At 36.1% G+C, this 26,589-nt stretch overlaps 1 protein-coding gene across 1 annotated transcript; it reads left to right on the top strand.

The window, feature by feature from the left end:
• The first annotated feature begins 12 nt into the window (after positions 1-12).
• LOC139139306 (trafficking protein particle complex subunit 13-like) lies at positions 13-25,953 on the top strand. The gene is made up of 10 exons (XM_070708181.1): positions 13-458; positions 9,543-9,711; positions 10,163-10,378; positions 18,309-18,381; positions 19,031-19,075; positions 21,600-21,733; positions 22,332-22,530; positions 23,034-23,134; positions 23,799-23,949; positions 24,472-25,953. Exons 1-10 carry the CDS (start codon positions 404-406, stop codon positions 24,574-24,576), a joined length of 1,248 nt encoding a protein of 415 aa, XP_070564282.1. The 5' UTR covers positions 13-403; the 3' UTR covers positions 24,577-25,953.
• Positions 25,954-26,589: the final 636 nt, after the last annotated feature.

Consider the following 26,589-nt stretch of genomic DNA (forward strand, 5'->3'; position numbering starts at 1 on the left):
ATGCAAATAGTGAGTTAGCCGCTGTGAATTTCACGGAGTATTCGACTTGTCGAATACTGTAAAAACCACCGTATCAAATAATTGATTTCAGTCAATAAGTTAACAAGTTGTGTTCAAAATATGCTGGAAAATTTTGTACAACTTCATGAAATCAAAAACTAGGAAACTGAGATGTAATAACTCCACCGATAGGTGGCGTTATTCGTACCAGAACGCGAAACACCGTACGCACATCTCCGAGCTCAATCTGCTGCATTTTGTAAATCATAATCACACACAGGTCCCATCGATTCAAATAAGTGAAGCAGGTAACACAACACCATACATGTAAGAGTTAAGAATCTGGTACCCTTAGCTTCTATAAAGGCAACGACTGAAGCCATCGACTATATAGAGTAGCGCAATGACAACTAAAATGGAAGCCGGTCGAGAAAAGGAACACCTACTTGCTCTGAAGGGTGAGTGCAGTGTTATTTTTATCGAATCACATTTATCAAATATTCGTATTTGCAAATTCGGAATTGTGAAACTTCTAAAAAATTGTGCACGAAATTAGTTTGTACTTCATCCCACTGCCAATCACCGTTGATTTGGGATCCATAGCTTGCGGATACCACAGACACTCGCGACTCGATGCGATGCCAGCAAACCGTCACTGATACAACCAGTAATAATTATTAATACTGGTTGCATCAGCGCTAGTTTCTTGCATTGAGTCGAGTGCCTGTGGCAGATACCACAGCTATAGGAGAATCTGCTCTCTGTCAGCGGTGTCGGGCAGAGGAGCGTCCCCACCCAGTCACTGAGAGGGGAGGGCAAAGCTTTTGGGAAGGAGACAATATCAAAGTTAGAAGAATTCAAGAAAAGTCGTGTCTCAGGTTATGGAACTTAACAAATCCTGGACAGATGCTATATTTCATGTTTTTATCTTTTTTTGGTTTGTTTTTTCTTTTGTTCTTATTTGTCCCACACAAGTCATTCACACTATTACATGATTTATAAACACCTTTGACACTCGAATGAGTAGCCACAAGTGTAGACTTTAAGGGCACTCATAATTACCCCCTCCCCCTATTACAAAGACAGTCATCCTTACCAAAATTGGAGTCTCCAACATGATCTGATACCAATATGTTCTCAGATTGTATAGATACAGTGTTGCGGCCAGAAGGGGCCCTTGCAACAGTGTCCCCAAAACAGAACCAGTTGTCCTGCATTCTCTTGTACTGTGTGTCACCTCAGCGCATTCATGAGTCGACTGTGTTTGAAAACGTCTTTGGGTAATATATGATACTGACAGTGGCCTTTGTTTTACATGATTACTTTTAGGCTTATATTTACATACTTTCGTAGCTGTGATTAGAAGTAATTATTGCGTTGTACTTGATATCATAACTTGCTTCTAGTCGAACTGAGCTCTGATTGGCTGCAGATATGGGTAATACTACAATTTCCTGCTAGAAATTCAAACATAGAGATGCGGTCCCGATAGCTTGAATTTTGTTTTGTGAAACTGACTTGTACAGAGTAATACAAAATTTGATTGACAACTGACATGTTGTCCCCAAAATGTGCAAAATGTCCCCAAAAATAAACAGTAGCAGGACACAGTGTCCCCTGGTTTGAAAATCCTGTGTGCATCACTGAAGATTGTACAAAATGCTAAATATACACATAATTCAGCTGTACTTTAAGCATTTTGTTTTCATTTTGAAAAGTCATTTTTTGTGTGATATATGATCATTGAGGTCAATTGAAAATATTAGAATGTACAGGAATACTTTCTGCACATTTCTGCATTGAAATTTATCTGTGTTAGGATGCAACTACGTACAGCGTATATTTGCCTCCTGCATTGTTCAAATGGCAGGCTTACATAGCCTGACATCTCAACTTACGGGTCAGTCACAATCAGGGTGCGCTAGATGATTTTCATTTGTTATGGACATATATCTGCTATTCAGACTGATATTATATTGCTTATTTGTTTCTAATAAATAGTAATAGTTGTATCTAACTTGGTCACATAAAGAAATATTGCATATATTGTGCAGGTTTGGTTGTACATCCACAAAATGCCTTTAAAAACTGTAAAAAGTAGCGTTATGCTGTTTCACTTCAAAATGTACTTAATTTCAAAATGTTTTTTGGAACACAGTGTTAAAATTGTGGAATTTTTAGCTTACATATGTTATTGCAGAATACCTAATCTTTCTTTCACAAGTTATTTCATGTGATTATGTGCATCGGAACAGAAACTGTGGTATTTTTACCAAAACTGTAACATCGTTATGTTTTTTGTGTTTTATGACCATAAGTACATATACCTTTACTTTTTATGTAGAAAAATGGGTAAAATATTGTAATATTGAATTTAATTCCAACCTCAACATCCATGGCAAGCAGTTTATACACCAAAATTAAAATAAAATTGCATATTGTATTGTTTTGTGAATAATGAAAATGGAGATGGTTGTGGTCGGAATTTCTTGTAGCGTCCGTGACACACTCATATCTTAAGGACAACAGGAGTTATAAAAGATCTGATGTCACAGGCCTAAGTGTCAATAGGTGCCTACCTTAAATAAACAAATTATATAATTACTGTCCCTTGCATTCACTATTAATATTCCAAAAATATGGAAATGTAGCATCCGTGACGGTGTAGCGTCCGTGACGGTGTTTACTACATAGTCATAATTAATAACTATATTTAAAACATTTTAAAGCAGTTAATCCACTGAAACATAAATACTAGTGTGTATTGGGTGTACATACATGGAGTTGAGTTACAAAATGTCTTCAAGGCATAAAACTGTACATTTGCACAAATTGATTTTTAAAAAGTAATAAAACACTCAAAAATTTATGTTGAGCCTCAACTGTAACACTTAGATTGGTGTTTTTTAAGAATGCAGTAATTATATTGAATATGTTATTAGAATTCTAGTGAAAAGAACAATGAATTCTGTGCTGTATATGCATTTATTATTGTGTATTCCATTTCAATTCATTATGTCACGGATGCTACGATAAAATGCAAACATTGTTTTTCAGATTATAAGCCAATCTGAATGTGAAATAACCACCACATTTTATTGTTTTGTTATCATAGTTTGAATTTTAAAAATCAAGGGGGTAAGAAATGACATTTGTGTTAACTCTGTCTCCGCTACTTTCACATATTATGAAGGCAGAGAGTACGAACGTAAAGTTGGCATCATCATCATCCTCATCCTCAGTGACCTTTCTAGCTGACGCTAAAATGACGCTACTCAGCATCAGCTTCAGCGTCGTATCCAAAGATTGCCGAAGTTACGCTACCCGATGATGGATAAATGATAAATTCCCCATAACTTAAGAAAATAACAACTCTACCGTGGCCGAAAACGACACAGACCCTCTTCAGTTTGTAATTGCGTCGTTCTGTTTGAGCTGCGTCGTTCTGTTTGAGCTGCGTCGTTCTGTTTTGACCTGCGCTCTTCAGTTTGTAATTGCGTCGTTCTGTTAGAGCTGCGTCGTTCTGTTTTGACCTGCGCTCTTCAGTTTGTAATTGCGTCGTTCTGTTTGAACTGCATCGTTCTGTTTGATCTGTGCTCTTCAGTTTGTTTTCAGCATAACACGGAAGTACTGGAGTAAACATTTTGTAACAAACATTGAACGGTCACTTGGAGAATATGCAACTTGGCATGGGTGCCCGTGGAGTCATAGGTAGTAGAGGGAGAGCAACTCCACACATCGTTCACATATTGGTTGTTTGCGTTTAATGTATGGTGGTGTGTATTTTTTGTTTCACTGTCTTGTGTACAGAACAGAATAGGTACGGCGAGACAGCTGAATATGAATGTCAGTGCAGTCTGTACAATGGCAATTTAGGTACGGCGAGACAGCTAAATATGAATGTCAGTGCAGTCTGTACTCCAGAGTAGAGACACTGCGTACGACACTAACGCTATGTTTCGAAAGTTTGCCAGACTTTCTTTATCAATCGCCTCAAGTCAGGTTCAGTGGATAAATTTCGTGGTATATAAACGGCAGATTGTACGTATTCTTTCATTCTGGAAGCTAGGATGTCTAACTTTGTTCTATTGTGTTAAAGGTTGTGTTCGTATTGTGTTTACTAGACATATATATATATATATATATATATATATATATATATATATATATATATATATATATATATATATATATATATATATATATATATATATATATTCGGAGTGTCTATTGCCACGCGCGTGGCAATAGCCAAGTTGCCTATTCCACGCGAGTGGCAATAGCCAAGTTGCCTATTGCCACGCGCGTGGCAATAGCCAAGGTGGCTATTGACACGCTTAGATTTTTCGGAGACATATTTTGTCAACTGATTGAAGTAAACTTTTCCCAGTTTGTGTAGAAATTAGTTCAAGTAAGTGTAATTGTATATTTCTGCCACGATTCACCTTGCGCTCGGAAAGTTCATGAAGTTGGTCTGATGGTCGACGAAGGGGACGACCGGTCAACAGCGTCACCGGTGTAGCGACCTTTTACATATTAACCAGCTTGATTTTGGTAAATTATTTCCGATAAAACTTTGAAATTCGAATTAAAAGGGCCTTGGCAACAATTTTTATAATAAAAGTTTAAAAGACAAATAGGTCCCCAAGTTTTCAGCTGCAGACGATCTTTTTCTTTTTTATCAATCAAAGTAATGGTTGCTTGTCTTTGGGGAAACTGACACTGACAACTCTCCATATGGACGTGTACATATAGTTTAAACTCAGTACAATTAAATTACCATATAAAGGGCCAGAAACGCCATTCTCCGGGCTTTTATTACTGGACATGTTTTTCGAAGCTTGGTAGCCCTCTTCGAGACTCAAATAACCCTCACAAATATTGTTCTATAATTCTGACAGTAAAGGAATATGCAAATCGCCAGTGAACTCTTCTGGTTTTTCTTCAGGAAAACAATGTGTAGTCTGGTATAAATTTGGATAAAATTTTTCTACGTGTTTAAAATTTCATTTAAATCTGTAGATGCTTGAAGTTTACGAATGTGATTTTTGTAATGATTTCTCTTTTCAAGCTTCAAAAAATAAGCATTGCTTTTTTCACCAAGCTCATGTCATCTTACTCTAGCACGTTGAATAATACCTTGTGTTTTGACTTCGTAAATATCATCTAAAGCTCTCTGAACTTCATCAATGTCTTTTCATGTTTTATCTATTTCACTTTCTTAATTTCGAAGTCCTTTTTTGTTGCTCCAGCTTTTTTTTCCTTGTGTCTTTGACACTTAGCCCGTTTTTGCTGTATTTTATACAAAAATCCATGATTTTATACTATTTAAGCCTTGGATCAAGAACGTCAGTGAAATCTTGTCCAAAATATTTTTTTCATGCTGCAAACCTTCGAGCAACCAATAATCGCATACAGAAGGAACAGAAGTATGCGATACACTTACAAATGCCAGACTTCACAAAGCTACAATAGCTCGCACTCAGATTCAAATGAGCATACGCAAACACAACAAGACTAAACCGTGGACATAGCTTCCGTAATTGAACAACAAACTTCAGTGGAACAACATATTAACACACAAAATCAATCAATCATTCAACATGTCTCACCAATCAAAAATGAATTTTAAGTGACTGATGAAGAAAACTCTGTTTTCGAAACGTAGCTTCAAAGGATCGCAGTGTAACGCTAGTCTCTCCGCTCCGATGTGGGTTAACAGCAAGACACTGAAGACACGTAAATTACGGGTACGTCTCGCCATGGCTAATCAACCCTTTACATAAAACAGCTAAACATTATATACACACACATAGAATCATACACAAAACGCAAAGAATTCACATATGAACGATATGAGGAGTTGCTTTCCCTTTATTACATTCGCCATGGCTGACCAATACTCACATAAAACAATCAAACATGATACACACTCACAATATACACAATATCATACACAGAATGCAAACAACTCAGATATGAACGATGTGTGGAGTTGCTTTCCCTTTATTACAACAAAACAAACTGAAGAGCGACGATCAAACAGAACGATACAGTTCAAACAGTACGACGCAATTACAAACTGAAGAGCGCAGGTCAAAACAGAACGACGCAGCTCAAACAGAACGACGCAATTACAAACTGAAGAGCGCAGGTCAAAACAGAACGACGCAGCTCAAACAGAACGACGCAGCTCTAACAGAACGACGCAATTACAAACTGAAGAGCGCAGATCAAACAGAACGACGCAGCTCTAACAGAACGACGCAATTACAAACTGAAGAGCGCAGTTCAAAACAGAACGACGCAGCTCAAACAGAACGACGCAATTACAAACTGAAGAGCGCAGATCAAAACAGAACGACGCAGCTCTAACAGAACGACGCAATTACAAACTGAAGAGGGTCTGTGTCGTTTTCGGCCACCGGTACAACTCCATTCTTTCTCAACTTTCTTTTGAATCCTAAAACTGGTTTGCAGGTAATATTTTATCGTCTGAATATCTCATATGGAATAGTTTTTTGGAAATGTTCGTAATTTTCAGTCCATTGATCCGCGGATGTGTTTGTTGGTATCCTCTTAACTCTTGCGTTAAGATTTTCCAAAAATTGGTGCAAAAAAGGTAGACATGGTCCGAAATGTGTAAAAATCGCCACCATGAGAGGTGATATGAAAGCCCTAATTATTCAAAAGACATATAAAACAATTAACTTGTATAACTATGACTTGAGGCCTGAAAAGTCAATGTATTAAACATAAAACCTTTGAACTTTAAGGAAATAAGGGCTAAGAATGTGTTGCGTTATAACTACAACATGAGAAACGGAGAGAGGTAACTAAATATTATGAAATGCAAATCCCTCTGTGTTTTAATTAACATTTGCAGTGATATGAAACTTGGAGCACATTTTTAAAGACATTTTTCACTTATCATTCCATCAGACGGATTTGGGAATAATCGGATCTGACGCCGGTGGAGCTGACGCTGTAGCGTCATCCTCATCCTCATTTTTGCGTGACCCCTGAGGCTGAGGATGAGGATGAGTATGACGCCAACTTTACGCTCGTCAGAGAGTACAGATATATTATAGAACAGAGGTCAAAGGTTGGCAGACTACGTCTCTGATTTCCAGCCTCACCTAGGTGTGTGTGCGCCCCATCCTGACAGGTGTTAGAACAGCTGCAAGCCATTTGGATTTCTGGGGTGGTGTGTCAGATACATTGTAGCAAATTTTATTGTGGGACCACAGGTCAAAGTTTAACAACCTGTCGCTCTAGCCTGATCTAGGTGTCTAGTTTTATCTTGGTTTTACACTTTAATTAAGGCACAAGCAATGTTAACTTCTGTGTTTTTTGACGTATTGAAAGTTTATTACTGGTATAGACATTTTTCACATACTCTGATTTTTGTAGTAGTTGCTATAGCTTTCTTGTTCAATTTAAAGAAATTGTCAATGTTTTGACACAATTTTCACAATTTAAATGTTTGATAGAGAAAAGTTTTGGAGAAAAGAGAAAGAAAAAACCAGATTGTTGATTGCTTTTTATATTTCAAATTGACCTAACTTTCAAGTTTGATTTTGGTAGCGTCCGTGACAAAATTACATATCATACTAAACAGAAAATATTTTAGAAAGAAGTTCATTTTGATTACACTAAATGGTATTAATATTGTTGCTATAGCATGGTTAATTCATGACAATAAAACTTTTAAGTACAGCATACCAGTGGAAGGACATAGAGAAGTTGAAAGTCCTATTAAAAAATATGATCAATATTGTTGTATTTCTCACTAAACTTGAGGTTGTGTTATTCATGGAAAAATTAAGTAAATCATACCAAGTATAGCTTATTTTAATGCCAATATGCATCTTTTATATTGTAATAACATAAGAAAGCATTAACAAATCATTGTTTAAAATTTTATTATGACATTTGTGTTTCATGTACAACATTTCTGTAGCGTCCGTGACACTGCGTCGACCATATAAAACATGTGCACTGTGGTAAAACTAATGACGTTTGCTTCACCAAATTTTAGGAAGATATGCCCCATACCATAACCTTTCAACATATTATTTAACTGGACAGTTATCATGAACTTGAAATTTTGACCTAAGTGACACACTCTAGCGCACCCTGATTGTGACTGACCCCTTAGTTTGCAAAAGATTCAAGTCATTTATACATGCATTCATGTCATTCATCATGTACCGGTATGTAAGGGTAGGTCAAACCCCTAACTGGGACCGCTAACTGGGACTCCCAGTTGGCTCAAAATGCACTCTGGGACCGGTCCCAGTTGGCTTCAAAATGCACTCTGGGACCTGTCTCAGTTGGCCTCCAGGACCAGTCCCAGTTTGCTTCAAGGACTGCTTCCAGGACTGGTCCCAGTTGGCTTCCAGGACCGGTCCCAGTTGGCTTCAAAATGCACTCTGGGACTGCATGGTCCCATTTGGCCACCAGGATCTGTCCCAGTTCACTTAACCCTTTTCCTGCCAGACAGTAATAACTGTATCACTTCCCCATCAGCCAAGTCAGTAAAAAGCGGTATTGAGCCAAAACATGACGTATTTTCACCCACTTGGCTTGGTATGTTATAGCATCTTTTGTCCAAAAAAAATCAACTTTACAGTATTATATTTTCAACAGCCTTCAAATGTACAGTATTATGTTAAAATACATCATATTGAATATGTTGTGTTTCATTAATTTTAACCATCTTGACCTGGTGGTGAAATATGGACTTGGCAGGAAAAGGGTTGGGACATGTCCAATTTGTGAAGTGGGACCAGTATGGAAAAAACCAGTTACTGATACTTCATACTAATAATCTGTTAATGTTTATCTTTTTAATCTGCCATAATTATAGGTATACACTGCATTTAATAGATCTCAATTAAGGCCAAAGTAATTTAATTCTTTGTTTTGCATCTGTGTGCACATAAAAGGTTTTTTCTACTGTCTATGGTTCGAATAGCATTTTACTGAGCAGCTATTCTGCCTACAACTCTTTGTTTACAAAATTTCACATCTTGTAAGTTATGATGATCACGATGAAAGAAGTTTCTGATGATTTTTGTAATGACACTTATGTTGTTACATTGAAATATCAAGAAAATATAACTTGTGTGTTTTAATTTTCTTGTATGTGTTTTTTTACCGCCTTCCTGCTCATGTTTTCAAACATTTGAGTGGGCGCAAAACAAAAAATGTTATTACTTTGTTCTAACTGTGATGTGCACAGTCTTAGCAATAGTACATCCTGTGCTATGGTGTGTGTGGAAATCTTATTGATAGAAAGACCGGGTACTGATGAAAAAGGGAGATGAAAATAGCTTTGCAAGACTAGCAACTCATCAAGGCATACAAATGGTATATTATTTGAAAAGTCAGTTATCAGTCAGAATCTTGGAATGTGCTTAAACAGCAATCTGGCTAATAAAATAAATACTGTAGTTGGATTATGATGGTGATACGTATATTATGAGATATGTTCTAACAAGTATTAATACATGATCTTGTTTCATGTTTCCTTGCAGTTATGAGGTTGACTAAGCCATCATTTGCAACCACCATTCCTGTGATATCAGAAGACAGAGACCTTCCAGGCAATCTCTTTGTACAAGCCTTACAAGCAGACCTGGCTGCCACTAAAAATATTGAGTCATTTGCCACTGGGGAGCTACTAACACTTCCACAAAACTTTGGGTGAGTGAAACCGCTGTAATATTGCTTCTATGGTTACCATGATGTACTTTGATGATCTTGTCTAAATATCATCAATTTTACAAAGCCGACAATGACCATCAAAAATGTAGACAACGACCATCAAAAATGTAGAATGTACAAAGTTGGTTTTTTGTCATAAAACCATAAACTTTTTGTAAACATTGAAATCACTGTTGCTGCTTAAGGCAGAATGCAGTTCTGATGTAATATTATAAGTTTAATATTGACCTGCAAATATGCATTCCAGGAAGATTGTTTAAGTTATTGTGGTCATTTCTTTGATCAGTAAGGGGACCTTAAGTTTTACCTCTGTGGTACAGTATTTTGAAATTGTTCTATACCCTGGTTTGTTTGTTGATGTGATGATTCATTGCAGCCAATGGAACTTGTATGCTAAATCAGAAGTTTATACTGATTTTGATTCATACAGGAACATTTTCCTGGGAGAAACATTTTCATGTTATATCAGTGTACACAATGATAGTAACCAGGCTGTGCAAGAAATACTTGTCAAGACAGACTTACAGACCAGTTCACAAAGGCTTACTTTATCTGGAGGCAATGCAAAACCAAGTCCTAGTTTAGAACCTGAAAATTGCATCGATGAAGTGGTGTATCATGAAGTCAAAGAATTAGGAACTCACATGTAAGACAAACTTAATTTTGATTTGTAGACTACTAGGCCAAAGTCAGTAAATTCTTTATTACATGTACTGTATGAGTCCTTGTCTGTGTAGGTTTTCAGAGTTTTCCGGGTAAATATCACAAACTTGCAGATTTTTTCTTCATTAGCGACATTTTGTCACAAAACTAAGTCATTATTTTTACGATTCTCTGTAGCAGTGATATCATAACAGTAGAATTGTGCGGCAACACAAAACAGTACCTTCTAGAAGCATATTTACCATTGAGTACAGGAAAGTGCAAGGTATATTAGTCGGGTCGGAAGGTAGGGTTCCCATGCACCCCATGGATGTATTTTTTTAACCTACATTTTTGTAATCCTTAGGGTCTATATTTAATGAATTTTGATGTTCCCAAAATCAAATCGTGTCCCATGGGGTTCATTTGGCGCCATCTTTGCCGCCATCTTGGCCGCCATCTTGGATTTCAACAATGGGGTAGGGATCACGTATCTACCGCTCAACGGAAACAGAAACAATAAAATATTATAAACGTTACATTTTTAGAAAGCCAAGATCATGGCCTTTTCATTGATATATAACTTAATAGGGATTAATAAATATTCGAACGTCGATTAGACTTTATATCGGTCATTGGCCGTAAATCGTAAAATTTGCTAAATTTCACACCCAATAATTAAGATCCCGTTCCTCCAAACAATTTTTCATAAGGTATTTATATATTTTTTGGAAGAACTCAGTGCAATAAACAAGAAAAACAACATTAAAAGTATGTGTCTTGAGATTTAGTGGGTGCATGAGCTTGTTTTCTTATTACGCGGTATGCCACATATCCGTGTGTAACATAAGGGGTAGGGGTAATGTTTCCCTTTCTGTTTCGAATCATGAATGATGAAACCATAAAAATGTTACATTTTTTGAAAGTGCTGCATCAGACCTTTCTAAAAATATATAGATTTATGGGGAAAAGTTGCATATTTAAAAGAAACAAAGCTTAAACCTTTCGGTTTGTGTCGATTTTAAGTGATTTTTTAAGAACGAAATTACAACATATGGGGTAGGGGTAATGTTTCCCTTTCTGCCTTGAAACATGAATTACGAAACAATATAAATGTTATACTGTTTGAAAGCTCTGGAATGGGCCTTTCCAAACATGTATAGTTTTATTGGGAAAAGTCCATATTTTAAACTTACAAAGCTTATGTCTTTCAGTTTGTGTAAATTTTAAGTGATTTTTTGAGGACGAAATTACAACATATGGGGTAGGGGTAATGTTTCCCTTTCTGCCTCGAACCATGAATTACGAAACCATATAAATGTTATACTGTTTGAAAGCTCTGAAATTGGCCTTTCTAAACATGTATAGTTTTATTGGGAAAAGTCCATATTTTAAACTTACAAAGCTTAAACCTTTCGGTTTGTGTCAATTTTAAGTCATTTTTTAAACAAAATTTTAATATAAGGGGTAGGGGTAATGTTTCCCGTTCTCCCTTGAACCATGAATTATGAAACCATATAAATGTTATACCGTTTGAAAGCTCTGAAATTGGCCTTGCCAAACATGTGTTGTTTTATTGGGGAAAATCCATATTTTAAAGTTACAAAGCTTATGCCTTTCAGTTTGTGTCAATTTTAAGTGATTTTTTAAACAAAATTATAATATAAGGGGTAGGGGTAATATTTCCCGTTCTGCCTTGAACCATGAATTATGAAACCATATAAATGTTATACTGTTTGAAAGCTCTGAAATTGGCCTTTTCAAACATGTATAGTTTTATTGGGGAAAGTTGCATATTTGAAAGTTACAAAGCTTAAGCCTTTCAGTTTGTGTCAATTTTAAGTGATTTTTTTGAACAATATGCACAAAACAGTTAGTCTGTTGGCCAGGTATCGAAATCATCCCCTCTAAGGCATTTTACCCACTATGATTTTCTGTTAGCTAGTATTCTCAGCTGTCATAATCTGCTTATTTTCCATTTTACTGATGATGTGTGAGAGTGTAACGACTTGTTTGTGAAGGGCTGTCACGCCCTCCGTAGTAAAATAGGAATGGGTTAGGGGTAACATATTTACCGCTAGTCGGAAACAAAAACAAAAAAGTACCATAAACAATACATTCTTAGAAAGCCCAGATATAAGCTTTTTACTTTTTTGATAATTATTCGACTTTAGATGACGCCAATATTCCGTATGTACATGGCGGTCAGCAGCTGAATCATTCACATAACGAACGTTGATATGGCCTGAAACTTCGGTAAATTCATTCAAGCAAACTCTTGTTTGATTAAGTTGATAGTTTTCCTTTCTTTTTTATTTCGAGTATTTGCCATGGCATGACTGAAACGAACCTTGAAACGAAGGCTGTACGTATCTATATTAGTCCGAGCCTGAGCGTGATCTGAGAGCAAACAGATCCGCAGATAATGCGAACGATCGCAACCGTTACCAACAGACTCATTATGCAGAGCCATGCCCCAAAACGCCCAACCATACTTGGCACTAATCATGATCCCAGTCCATTTCGAGCCGGGCTTTAAGGGAAGTGCAGTGGCCTTTGAAAGGCCCTTTGGTTTGTTTTGTACCTTAGTATAGGAAGAAAACCCGACCTGTCGTCGTTGCTGTGAATGTTTGTGTTGTTTTTAGCCTCTTTTTTGCCTATTTGAAGAATCGTCTTTGCAGCCTTCCATCCTGCGTTCTGTGTAGCGAGTGTCTTCGATCGCTCTCTTAAGTTTGTGATGTACAACTGTCTTGAGTCCCGGTGCTTATTGGGTGTAGAGGTAAAGAGTTAGAGATCAGGGTGATAAATTGGTTGCCGCAGTGTCTTTCCAGGTGTTGCCACTTTTGAAGGAATTCAACACTCGGTATTTTGGCCTGGTAAGTATTCTTTAAGGTGTACCTGTAGGCTACGTGGTACTGAATAGGGGCCACTTAGGTTTCAACACATTCGATACTCTTGGCTTTCGCTTATACCCCGTTGTATGAGTAACTGGGATCGGAAATGGGAAAGGCTTAATTAATATCCATCTTTGCTAATATTAATTCTCGTTTGGCTTACAGATGGCCACCTCTACTTGTTTCGGTGAAAATTTGACTTTCAATTGGACAAAACATTGTGTATGACTTTCTTCTGTGTGTTATTTAGGCCTATGAAAAATATGAAAATTGCATATATATTGTTGTCAAATATCTCAAATCTTAGATTGTAAGAGATAGGCTTAGGCTTCCCTGTAATCATACAAATGAGTTAAATGGGAATTTATTGGAGTAGATTACAGTAATCGAAGAGAATGATTGACACTATAGAAAGACTTATCTCGGATTGCGGGGACCTAACTATAAAAGAACAGCACAGAATACTTGCCGGATGTATTGACTGTTCATGTACAGTACAGGCTAGTACAACATGGAATGTAAAACATACAAATCAAAGAAGTGGCAAATTTTCTCAACTTTTCACAAAGTTTATATTCCATCATTACTATCAGGATTAGGATTTTCCAAATCTATAAATAAGCTATTACTTGATTACACCTTGATTCAGCATGACCAACATTTTGCATTTGCCACGCAACCAGCCATGCCCGTCCCTGGGATCGCGAACAATGCCTTTAACGAAGCTATTGAACGCTTTTTGTGAATTGTGTAAGAATGTCCTCTCTGTGGAGTATAATGTGTGAAGCCGTTGTCAAGCTCGCTTGACTCTGATGATTATGTTGACTTATTTTTTTCTCACTGCTGGTGGCTGATCTAGCTCGAAAGTTAGATCAATCTAGTCTCTCTGATTCGATCATGCTGGTGGGAATGGTATCTTCAAGCATTGACCCTAAAATGTCCGTTTGTAGGGTCTTTGCTTCAAAGACGTCAGGGTCTAACATTGGTTAAATGTCATCCATGATAAGAAACTAATGATAGATTCACTCACAAGGCATTTTAAACATTGAGGTGTCAATGGGAATATAAGCCTTTTAGTCATTTTCTGAGGTTTGTCTCGCCTTCTTATTGCTTGGTGTAGAGAGTGTTTGTTCGCCTTCTGTTTACTATTTAGTTGCGTAATTTGAATGCGTTCTGTGACATTTGGCTTTTCGGGTTTTAGTTCCAGAATTATTTTGCTATTGAATTTTAGTACCTAGTCGAAAATGTAATCCTCATTGGGAGTATATAGTGTTCTGCGTTGTAAAATAATTTCGAAAAATTGGTTATGATCTCTTGTTTTCTGGTAAGGAAGGTAAAGTGTTGTCGATCCATCTTATCTTATTATGAAGAAGCTATGTGGATTAATGGTGATTGGTTTTCAGCGATAAAAGATTCTCTCGTGTTCCCGTGTGGTATTAAAAGTAACACTATTAATAGTGAGCTCTGATTTGCCAAGACGGTCACGTGACTGTGCATGTATTTACGATATACTGTAAAGTTGGCCATTCTGTCTCCAAAGTGGGTTTCTTTCACATTGTTTGTATTTTTATCACAAGTTTCAATATACTGATATAATATAGCGATAAACAACCCCTATAAGTTGGGTACGCCACTCGAGCTCGGTTTTGACCATTTCACTCCTTATACACACGACTGAAGTTCGTGCGTATATGTTGTTTACCGGTCAAAACCGTGTGGTATCCTTTCAAAGTGGTGCTTTATTGCTTATATATCTCTCGCGATACAATTAAAGAAAAGGGATTGATTGTTGCTGCTGTCATATCAACTTTGCATGACGACTATGACATCCAATTTAGTGTTTGTGGGTTTGGAATATATAATTTTTGACATATTATAGCTGTTAACTTTCTTTCCCTAATTTGAGTTATTGAAATGAGTAAAACGTCTTTTATTAACCACCATTTTAGCTTTTTAGTGCTATTCAATGCCTATAGAGTATTTTTCTATGTTCCTTTTAACAAGTAAATGTCAGTAAAGTAACACAAACTTTTGAGTTTAGGCATTTTCACTGCATAATTTTTGAGTTTACCCCATCAAGCCATATCTTGTTGGAAAAACAACTGCGTTAGTGTTTCAGAGATATGATATTTATGTGGCTTCCTTATTCGCTGCGTTTGGTAGGAGAGGAAACATTACCCATACCCCTATCCCTTAAATGTATATTATAGAGGGATGTACGGCATACCATATATTAGGTAAACAATCGACGCACCCCATAAGTCTCAAGAAGATACACTCTTTTAATGTTTTTTACTTCTCTATTGCATTAAGTTCTTTCAAATGATATATAAATACCTTGTAAAAATTGTTTGGAGGAACATGAACTTAATTATTGGGTTTGAAATTAAGCAAATTATACAATTTACATTTCATGTCCGATATAAAATCTAATCGATTTTTCAATATCGATTTATCCCCATTTAGTTGTATACCAATGGTAAGGGGATTATCTGGGCTTTCTAAGAATGTATTGTTTATGGTACTTTTTTGTTTTTCCCCTAACCCATTCGTATTTTACTACGGAGGGCGTGACAGCCCTTCACAAACACTATCACACACCATCAGTTAAATGGAAAATAAGCAAATTATGACAGCTGAGAATACTAGCTAACAGAAAATCATAGTGGGTAAAATACCTTAGAGGGGATGATTTCGATACCTGGCCAACGGACTAACTGTTTTGTGCATATTGTTCAAAAAATCACTTAAAATTTACACAAACTGGACGGCTTAAGCTTTGTAACTTTCAAATATGCAACTTTCTCCAATGAAACTATACATGTTTGAAAAAGCCAATTTCAGAGCTTTCAAACGGTATAATATTTATATGGTTTCATAATTCATGGTTCAAGGCAGAACGGGAAACATTACCCCTACCCTTATATTATAATTTTGTTTAAAAAATCACTTAAAATTGACACAAACTGAAAGGCATAAGCTTTGTAACTTTAAAATATGGACTTTTCCTAATAAGACTATACATGTTTGGAAAGGCCCATTTCAGAGCTTTCAAACAGTATAACATTTATATGGTTTCATAATTCATAATTCGAGCCAGAAAGGGAAACATTACCCCTACCCCATATGTTGTAATTTTCGTTCTTAAAAATGTCTTAAAATTGACACAAACTGAAAGGTTTAAGCTTTGTAACTTTAAAATATGGACTTTTCCCAATAAAACTATACATGTTTAGAAAGGCCAATTTCAGAGCTTTCAAACAGTATAACATTTATATGGTTTCGTAATTCATGATTCGAGGCAGAAAGGGGAACATTACCCCTACCCCATATGTTGTAATTTCGTTCTTAAAAAAATGACTTAAAATTGACACAAGCTGAAAGGCATAAGCTTTGTAAGTTTAAAATATGGACTTTTCCCAATAAAACTATACATGTTTGGAAAGGCCCATTCCAGAGCTTTCAAACAGTATAACATTTATACGGTTTCGTAATTCATGATTCGAGGTAGAAAGGGAAACATTACCCCTACCCCATATGTTGTAATTTCGTTCTTAAAAAATTACTTGAAATCGACACAAACCGAAAGGTTTAAGCTTTGTTTCTTTTAAATATGCAACTTTTCCCCATAAATCTATATAAATTTAGAAAGGTCTGATGCAGCACTTTCAAAAAATGTAACATTTTTATGGTTTCATCATTCATGATTCGAAACAGAACGGGAAACATTACCCCTACCCCTTATGTTACACACGGATATGTGGAATACCGCGTAATAAGAAAACAAGCTCATGCACCCACTAAATCTCAAGACACATACTTTTAATGTTGTTTTTCTTGTTTATTGCACTGAGTTCTTCCAAAAAATATATAAATACCTTATGAAAAATTGTTTGGAGGAACGGGAACTTAATTATTGAGTGTGAAATTTAGCAAATTTTACGATTTACGGCCAATGGCCAATATAAAGTCTAATCGACATTCGAATATTAATTAATCCCTATTAAGTTATATATCAATGAAAAGGCCACGATCTTGGCTTTCTAAAAATGTAACGTTTATAGTATTTTATTGTTTCTGTTTCCGTCGAGCGGTAGATACGTGACCCCTACCCCATTGTTGAAATCCAAGATGGCGGCCAAGATGGCGGCAAAGATGGCGCCAAATGAACCCCATGGGACACGATTTGATTTTGGGAACATCAAAATTCATTAAATATAGACCCTAAGGATTACAAAAATGTAGGTTAAAAAAATACATCCATGGGGTGCATGGGAACCCTACCTTCCGACTAGACTATATGAGAATATTGTCAAATAAACGCACACTGGTTTTGTGTTCATTTTTTGTATTCATGCTTTTTAACCTCTGACCCACTCGCCTTCTCTTATTGGAATCAAACAAAGATATTTACTTACTTTGCAACTATTGGAATTTACTTGTACAGTTCACTTCCCATTATTAACACAATTTTCAACTGAGAAATATAACCCGTCAGAGATAAAACCTACTGTACATGTACAGTAAGTTCTACATTCAGAATCAAGTTAGGTATGTTTACTCTGTCTGGATCTTATTCTAATTGTAATGAAAGTGCTAATCTCTGCCATCAGTACACAAGTGTGCTGTATGAAAACATCTTAATGACCTATTTATGTACCAATTTATACTGTAAGTATCAATCCTCCAAGATTTCTTTGTAAGCAGTATACAAATGATTAGAAGAATTGGTTTCACTGAGGTTCAGTATACCAGATGTGAGGATAGCCAGTAGTCAGCCAGTGGTCCAAGGTCAAGGATGGAGAAATATTTTGCTCAGAGCTATGCGCTGGACCAAAGGACCTATGAATCATGACTTTTATTATGATGAACAGATATTTATGCTAGATTAGCCAAGTAGACTGTATGACAGTAGCATTAACTTTAATTTTGAGCCCAGGAAAGATCATATAGTGTACTGCAAGTGTTCGCAGTCATTTTGTCGAAAGCAAAGCTTGTACATATTTCTCTCAGACTGACATTTTTATTTGTTGTTGTTAGATTGGTTTGTGCAGTGAGTTACACAACAGCTATGGGAGAAAAAATGTATTTCAGGAAGTTTTTCAAATTTCAGGTAGGTATATAACTTGATAGTTAAATGAGGTAATGGTTAGCTGTCTGCAGCAAGTTATGAATTATGCTATGAAGTTATGAAGCTATGGCATAACTTTGATACAAAGAAACGCATCTGGAAAATTTATATAAACAAGCACTATAGACAAGTTACACTGAAGATTAAATAAACTGCTTTGTTAAAAAATAATGGGACATTTTCTCGGCCCTTTTTGAAATATTACATGGTGATTCCTATTAAATGGTCACTACAGTTATATTTAAAATTCAGCGGCAAACTAAATTGTAAGGTAGTTCATTAAATACATGTGAAAGACTATGAGTATGGGCCAAACTGCACAGGGACTTTCACAGTTCTCTCTTTACAATTTGCCATTTCATTCTCCACACCAAAAGCCCAAGAAAGTTTTTGGCTACTACACTGAAAATTTTCAAAACTGTCCAGTCTTTCTTACCACTTTGGGATTTCCCCTGGTGCAACTGTTTGTCCTTTCTCTGAAATTGAATGGCTTGGGGAGTTTGTGTCACTGATATACAGTATGCACCTGATGAGGAGACCCACTGCAACTTACTTGTCAATCTCTTTATTATAAGTGTGAGCTGATCATCACTTTTTTTAAATATATGTATACTGCTTGTTTCAACTTTAGGTTTTGAAACCTTTAGATGTGAAGACAAAGTTCTATAATGCAGAGGTGAGATATTTAAACATTTAATCTTATTCATTTCAATCACTGCCTAACATTTAGTACACAGTGGATTACTATAATATGAATGAGTACATAGCCATGAGTTGAGCACTGCCAGTATATACAGTGTTTGGCATTTATATTTAGGCTAAGGTCCAGTTAAGTACTTTTACCTGTTCCAGCAATTCATAAAGTTGGACTTGAAAGTGTACACTACTGTTATAAAGTGTGTACAGAGTATGTAACATCATCATATTACTTCATCTTCTTAAACAATAGACAGCTTTCTCGACTGTCTAATTAAAGCCGCACTTTTCAATCCCAGGTTCTCGCATTAGTGAGTTCTCCTCCTAGTCATGAAAACACATGGCCAGTATGATGTTTGATTTCTATAACATTAATTACACAAACTGATCTCAACCTTTCTTCACATTTTGCTAATCCTGCAAACAGAGTTTATGCAAGCTTTTGATTGACGGTCGGTTCAAATCGCCAATGGTCATTGATTCCCCACCACAAACGCTCGAATTTCCTAAAAAATTGTCTTCCAGTCACGTTAAACTTTGAATATAACCACAGAGTTCAATTGGCAACAACCTCACGCTGACCGCTTGGCAGTCTGTCTGTGTTTTTGCGGCCGGGGAAAACTAAAAAGTGACATTTTCAGGAGCGTGTACCTGCGTGTTGCCTGTTTGGTGTCCACTTACACAATGAACGCCGCCATACCTTGGCGTCCTTTTAAAGGGAGGCTCCGCCTTTAAACGAGTAATTTTTTTGTTTACATCCTTATGTTTATTAATCATAAAATCTATTCCAACTTTGCTTTTACAAGTTGAAATTTCATAATATGCCTGTATCAATACAGCCTGCAATATAAAGGCAACTTTTGCTGATTCTTTCACTGTTTTTGTTATGGTTTTTGTTTTGTATGCCAAATGCAAAATCATGTTCTACTCCCCAAAGCATGTTGAAACACCCTCTATTCACTTGTCAACATAGCATCTACAACTGTAAAATGCACTGTTATTTCTTACACGTGAATTCTAATCTAGACTAGAATTCACTTGTCAACAATAACAATGCAATCTGCACATGTACAGGCTGAGTTCACCAGCTGAATACTGTGTATCTCAGCATGCTGTGGGGAGTAGAACAAGAAACTGTGCTTGACATTAAAAATAAAAATAGTGAAAAGAATCATCAAAAGGTACAGCTACTGGCCTTTTAACCCTTTGCACCCTGACCCCCTTGTACTCTATGACATCATCGGACATTTCTGTTCGAGCCGGGTTCAAAGGGTTAACAAAGGACCAGTATCCTGACAATATCAAGAATTTCCCCAATATATACATCTGTGTTTCTTACAATCCTACAACATCTGTCATCTTACAGCAGAGATGCGCGTGTCATGTTTATAACACAGCAACTAATAACACAGATCTTCTTCCCTATATTTTATTGCTTGCATATTGATCCTATTTCCATGTCTAGGACTACGTAGTAAGTTGTAGACCATAACAATTAAAATGCTTTAAGTTCTATCCACAACAATTACCTTCTTCTTCTGCCTACTTTCTGAGCTGTAAGGGTGATAACTCCTCCAGTAGTTCAAAATTGGTGATGGTTTAACCTTTGACCTTATAATTAGTCATCTTGCAGAACCAACTCCCAGCCATAATTTGCCTTTCGTCCAGTAGAAACACACTTAGACATATTCCAGTGCAATTATCTGGTAAATTCTGATGATATATGCCACATTTTGGCCGATAGCTATGATGGTAAATTATTTCAAACACTGGCTGTGATTTGGTTATGTCTTTTTTATGAATCTGTATGTAAATATTACTCATGTCATTCACCCCATGGAATGATCTCAACCGAATGTGCTGGTAAAATATCATCATTTTATTCCTTAAGGACCATTTGATAATGAATGCGATGGGTGAGGTAGACTGTATTACAGCAGATTACATAACATATCAATTTTTGTTTATGCACCAACATCTCCAATAATACAGTGGTTCAAAGTTTTCTTCTGAAAATTAGAAAGAATAGATTTTGGAGGAGCTATGTGTAAAAGTGTAATGAAATCTACAAGTCCAGTAATGGAAAAGTTACAATTTATTTTGAGATCAATGCAACGTTGACAAGTACATAATTGTGATGGCAATATAACAAAGATACAGTAAAGCGTGATAGTTTGATGATTGACTCAAATTTTGTAACTTTTGTCCAATGAAGTATTTTCTCATTGTGAAAAATACTATTTCTATGGCAAATCAAGCACAGGGTTTTCATTGAAATTGAGGGTTACAATTGTCTGTTTCATAATTTCACATGAAGTAATCATCATTATTCATCAGTTATGAAAAGTTTCAGCATGACAAGATACTTGGTACATCTATCTGATTTGGTGCAAATATGGTATCCTTGGGGATTCTATCAATCTCTTCTTCTCATTCATGGAAATATGATCTATTCATTTCCACAAGACATTCCCTAACATGTCTTGAACTGTTTGTATTTACAGTCCAATGCAGTATATCTGGAAGCCCAAATTCAAAATATAACAAATGGTCCAATGGTAATGGACAAAGTAACGTTAGAACCATCAGCGTTGTATACAGCTCAAGAACTCAATTCAGTACCGAACAGTTCTGAAGGGTAAGTGTTTAAATTTGATATTCCTGAAAACCTCAATATTTTTTTAGTTCAATGCAGAAGTTAACATCATGAAAAAGAGTGCTTTAAAATGGAACACTTCCCACAGTGAGTGCTTACTAGACCAATAGCTAAAAAGTTTTGTTTCAGGATAATAATTTAACCACCCAGTGGGTTAGATAACGAAACCCACAACCAAACAGGTGATGTCATTCAATATTGAAGTTATATGTCATTGTTTTTTAAATACAATGAGAAAAGAAAAAGGGTTTCAAATTAGGTTCCCTTTGAAATATTTTGTATAAGTTGTGACCCTGGTTGCTTTTGTTTATTAAACATGGCAGATTTTCCAAATTATGACATCCTAAGAGGACCATTTTCAACTGCAGCCATTCAACAAAACAGCAGAAGTTCAAATGAGGAATGATATTGATATTCCAAGCAATTTCAAGGTTTTATCTGGTGAAACTTCCGCACAATATGGAGTATATTATATTCTGTAGCTCATAGCATTGACATTCTCTGAAATGTTCAAAACCCGAACCAGTATTAAAAGAGGAAGTCACATTGTGTGTATTTTTGTTGTAATTTCTACTTACAGTGAAACTACATTTGGTAATTTGAATTATTTGAATCCAATGGATACAAGACAGTATCTGTTCTGTCTGACTCCAAAGTCAGTGGAGACACATGACAAGAGTACCACAAAGGGTGTTACCAACATTGGCAAATTAGATATTGTGTGGAAGACTCATCTTGGTGAGAGAGGAAGATTGCAGACAAGTCAGCTGCAGAGAATGGTAAAAAATTTGAATTTATAACTTTTAAGATTTATCATCACTTTGTAACTGTTTGGGCATGTATGTCATCCTGCTAGCATATTACACTAATGTGTAAATAAGTGCAAAATAATAAAAACACAGGTGATCAGATAGAGACACATGGCTCTTCATGTCAGGTGGTTTTGCTTGTCTTTCATGACAGCTGGTGTCAGTCGGTTGTGTACCAGTACATACATGTCCCTGTACGATGTTGGCTGTATTTGAATATTTCATAAATTTACAGTTTACTTTCAGTGTAGAGCATTAATAATAACTTGAAGCAGCTTGACTCTGGACATAACACAACAAGTAGATTCCTTTCCATGGCCTGTTGTATGTTGTACATACATGTACTGGCAAATCCATCCAGACTAATGTGGATTGGATTAGAAGTACCGGTAATATTAAACTATTGCAGATTATGTAAATATTAAATTTGATCAAAACGAGCATATGATTTTAATATTTCGTTTCCTTTTCAGGCTCCAGGGTATGGTGATATCAGGCTGACCATTGAACAGATTCCTGATGGTGTACAATTAGAACAGTCATTTGAGGTCAAATGTAAAGTTACCAATTGTTGGTAAGTGAGATGATCTATATTTTGATGATTGAATGAACAAGCAGGTCTGTACTGGTTGAAGAGAGAAACAGACATCTCTTCAAACATGTTCATATCCCTAATGCACAGATGGCAGAGAAGCAGTGTGTTAAGTCGTCAAGCCAACTAATCAGAGAGCTGAAGGGAGCTATGAGTTTCACTGTGCTGTCAGTAATATTGTGATGTTCCTGTTGTGAACCTACATCTACCGTATCTTTTCAGAAAAAAACACAATATTCAGACAGTTTCAATATGAGTGCGATGCTGATTGAAATACATTCTTGTGATAGGAGAAAGTGTTCTCATGTCACCAAGTGACATTGAGTTGCATCAGTGGTCTGCTATTAGCGCAATCTTGACACTTGATTAAAGGGGACAGTTCTCAATCCCTGGTTCTTGCATTAGTGGTTGTTGACATTGACTGTCTATATGATTATAGTCCTTTGTTTTCCTTTTAAAGTTGTGTTCAGTCAGAGCTGATAAGAAACCTGCCCCTATAAGTACAGTATTGGTACATTGTGTAATTCCATGTAGGTACACTTTCTCTAAGAAACTGTAGAGTTCAACTAGTGTTCAGTATTTATGGATCTATGGATCATTTTATCCTAATATGATATACATTGTATCTGTATGTGATTCTCCCCAGTGAACGTACCATGGATCTATTACTGGTATTGCAAAACCAAAATAATGGTTTACATTGGTGTGGTATATCTGGCAGACAGCTTGGTAAACTGGAACCCAGTGATAGCATGGTCTTAACTCTCAACTTACTGGCATCAATACCTGGTTTGTTGGTGAGTAACCTTGTATAATTTACCATGTGTGACATAACATACTTGTAAACTTTGTTGAATGTTACTACGATGAGCTCCCTATTAAAGGTAAGCACAATGATGAAGAGATGTACTGGTATAGATCATATAGCCAGTGATGTACACAAACAGCCTTGCTTTGTATCAGCTCTCCCCTGGATTATGTGTGCATTCTCGTGCAAAATACCAGCATCAAGTCACAAGATAGATTAAAATGAACTGGAGAATGATTGATAACACTGCTGACTGTAAATTTATGGCGAGTGAATTTCACTTATACACACCGTGTTCTGTGATTCAGGAGTCAATAGCTGTGTTATATTTTACATTTACCTGGAGTTGATAGAGTAATATAAGACTTGTCTGCAAGAAAACATGTCGTCAACAGCACCTCTCAATCCTTGAAATTTATGTGCGAATTCATCTATATGACCCATTGCAATATCTTTGCATTATAGACCGCAAACAGTTTTCTCACTGTATTTCTACTTCTTCCATGTCTAGAGCATATCAGGACTAAGGCTGACAGATACCTACCTGAAGAGAACTTATGAACATGACGACATTGCACAGATATTTGTCTACTCACAGCAAGAAACTGGAGCATAAACAGTGCAGAATATTAATATTGGTAAAGTTGATACTCTTCACATAGCTAGGAACAGTATCATGCAGTGTATAGATGTGAAAAAGAACTATGAGTGTCATTGGACATATGGCAACAACTGTAGAGACTTCCCTAAGTATTTCCTACTGTTGCCCTCCATGATCAGATACCGCTCATATTTGCCATAGTGTCAACTATGGAACTCACTTACCCAGTACAGCATATAGAGATACAGAAACCTGTGTGAACTACACCAGTATGCAATGTTGATATAAGAAATGAAGTGCTGACATAAGTGATTATTAGGCATTACCAAAATATGTTTAACTTACAGCCTTGGGGAAAGATTGATGTAAACATAATTAATGATGCCTTGGACAGTTGATACAAGCAAGAACGATGTAAATATCGAATACAGTAACTGTATCAGAATCAGTGATACATAGGTACATACCCATGAAGAGTTTGATGTACAACTTGCTGGATACATATTCATCATATTTTCAAAACCTGGTCATATGTTAGGATTAAACAATATTGTATATTCAGAGAAGAAGATGAAGAATTTCACTCTTTTATAGTATTATTTGCATGTCAAGAGAAAAATGTGCTTTCCTACAAGCAATTTTTGAATACAGATGTCAGTGTATGATATATGTAAGTGTCCAGTATAATGTTGCTGTGTTTCATGTCAAGGTCTGCAGGTTGTTGAAGCAACTGTCAGTTTATATTAATCCTAGTTACCCTGGTACACACTGGGCTCTCTCACAGCCCTACCCTGGCTATGCACAGTGGCCCTCTATGGGGGCCCTCTTCTGCCATGATTTTGAGCTGATGTAGCCAGAGACTATGCCATCTTAACATTCAGGCATGAGAGGGTTACACTGAATGGTCAGCAAGGGCCTGTGAGAGAGTCTTGGTACACATGTCATTATATCTTTTCTCCTTTGTTTGTAAATAGTGCTGAAGGCATCAATTGTCAATTCTCAGCCTGTTTCAAGATGCCGGACTGAAATACAACTTTATCATTGTATTTTACAAATAGCAAGAAAATGTTCAAAGATAGCAATTTCATCCTTTAATTCTAGATACAAGTGCACCCTACACTTTCAGCTGCTATTGTTTCATGAATTACTCTTTACATGTACTTCTTTGTTGAGGACTCCTGTTCTTCATCTCAATTATCATATCTAGCCATTTCAAAAGTTCTTTGTCATTGTCACACCAACTCTCCTGAAGTAACTTGATTCCCAATCAGTCAAACAAAAGTAACTGTAACATATTCTGAAAATTCATATTCTGCTGGATATCAATAAGGGCATGGAATGTATATGTACATGTAATATGTAAACAAGAACAATAAAAAGTTATAATTTGAATTTTGGTGGTGCTTTTATTTTGACCGACTGGTGTCACCATGATAAAATATATTTGTAAGAATTGTCTAAAATCATACCATGGTGAAAATACTGAAAAATGGCACACTTAACATATTAAATGGAAAGTCTTCAACTTAAAACTCTTCCCATGCCCGGAAAAGTCATAAATTCAGGGCAAAATTCAAAATGACAAAGTCAACCCACACTCTGCATGTCAATGGCATGGAAAAAATTTATCCTTACAAAAATTAATCTTTGCACTGTTAAAACTTTGCCAACAACGTAATACATTATCAGATCATATTTATTTATTTAAATTGACTTATTTTGTTTTGAAATAATATCTGTGAATAGATTTTTCAAAAAATAATTTTGTCAACTTCTACATGGAAAAGCACTCAGTTCCACCAGGAAAACAATAGAAAATGACTTTTTGCAGTGGACCCAGAGTTTCTTTGGAAATCTTTCTCTCTAGTCAGATCAGTTACAAGCTAGACTCCAAAAAGACAGTGACTGTTGATCTATATTTTGTGAAGTTTTCCCAGTCAGTCTTTCCAATGATTTGTTCATTAGGTTGAATATTTATTCAGAGGTTTGACCTACATTGCCAGGAACGTGGGACTAAATTTCTACAAT

The sequence above is a fragment of the Ptychodera flava genome, chromosome 8, assembly GCF_041260155.1.
Source record: "Ptychodera flava strain L36383 chromosome 8, AS_Pfla_20210202, whole genome shotgun sequence".
NCBI lineage: Eukaryota > Metazoa > Hemichordata > Enteropneusta > Ptychoderidae > Ptychodera > Ptychodera flava.

What these genes read in the sequence shown, in the direction of transcription:
- LOC139139306 (XM_070708181.1), top strand. Translation starts at nt 404, where the DNA reads ATGACAACTAAAATGGAAGCCGGTCGAGAAAAGGAACACCTACTTGCT. An exon ending in CAAGTCAGCTGCAGAGAATG is followed by an intron (nt 22,531 to 23,033) that starts GTAAAAAATTTG and finishes TTTCCTTTTCAG; the next exon opens with GCTCCAGGGTATGGTGATAT. An exon ending in TGTAAAGTTACCAATTGTTG is followed by an intron (nt 23,135 to 23,798) that starts GTAAGTGAGATG and finishes GATTCTCCCCAG; the next exon opens with TGAACGTACCATGGATCTAT.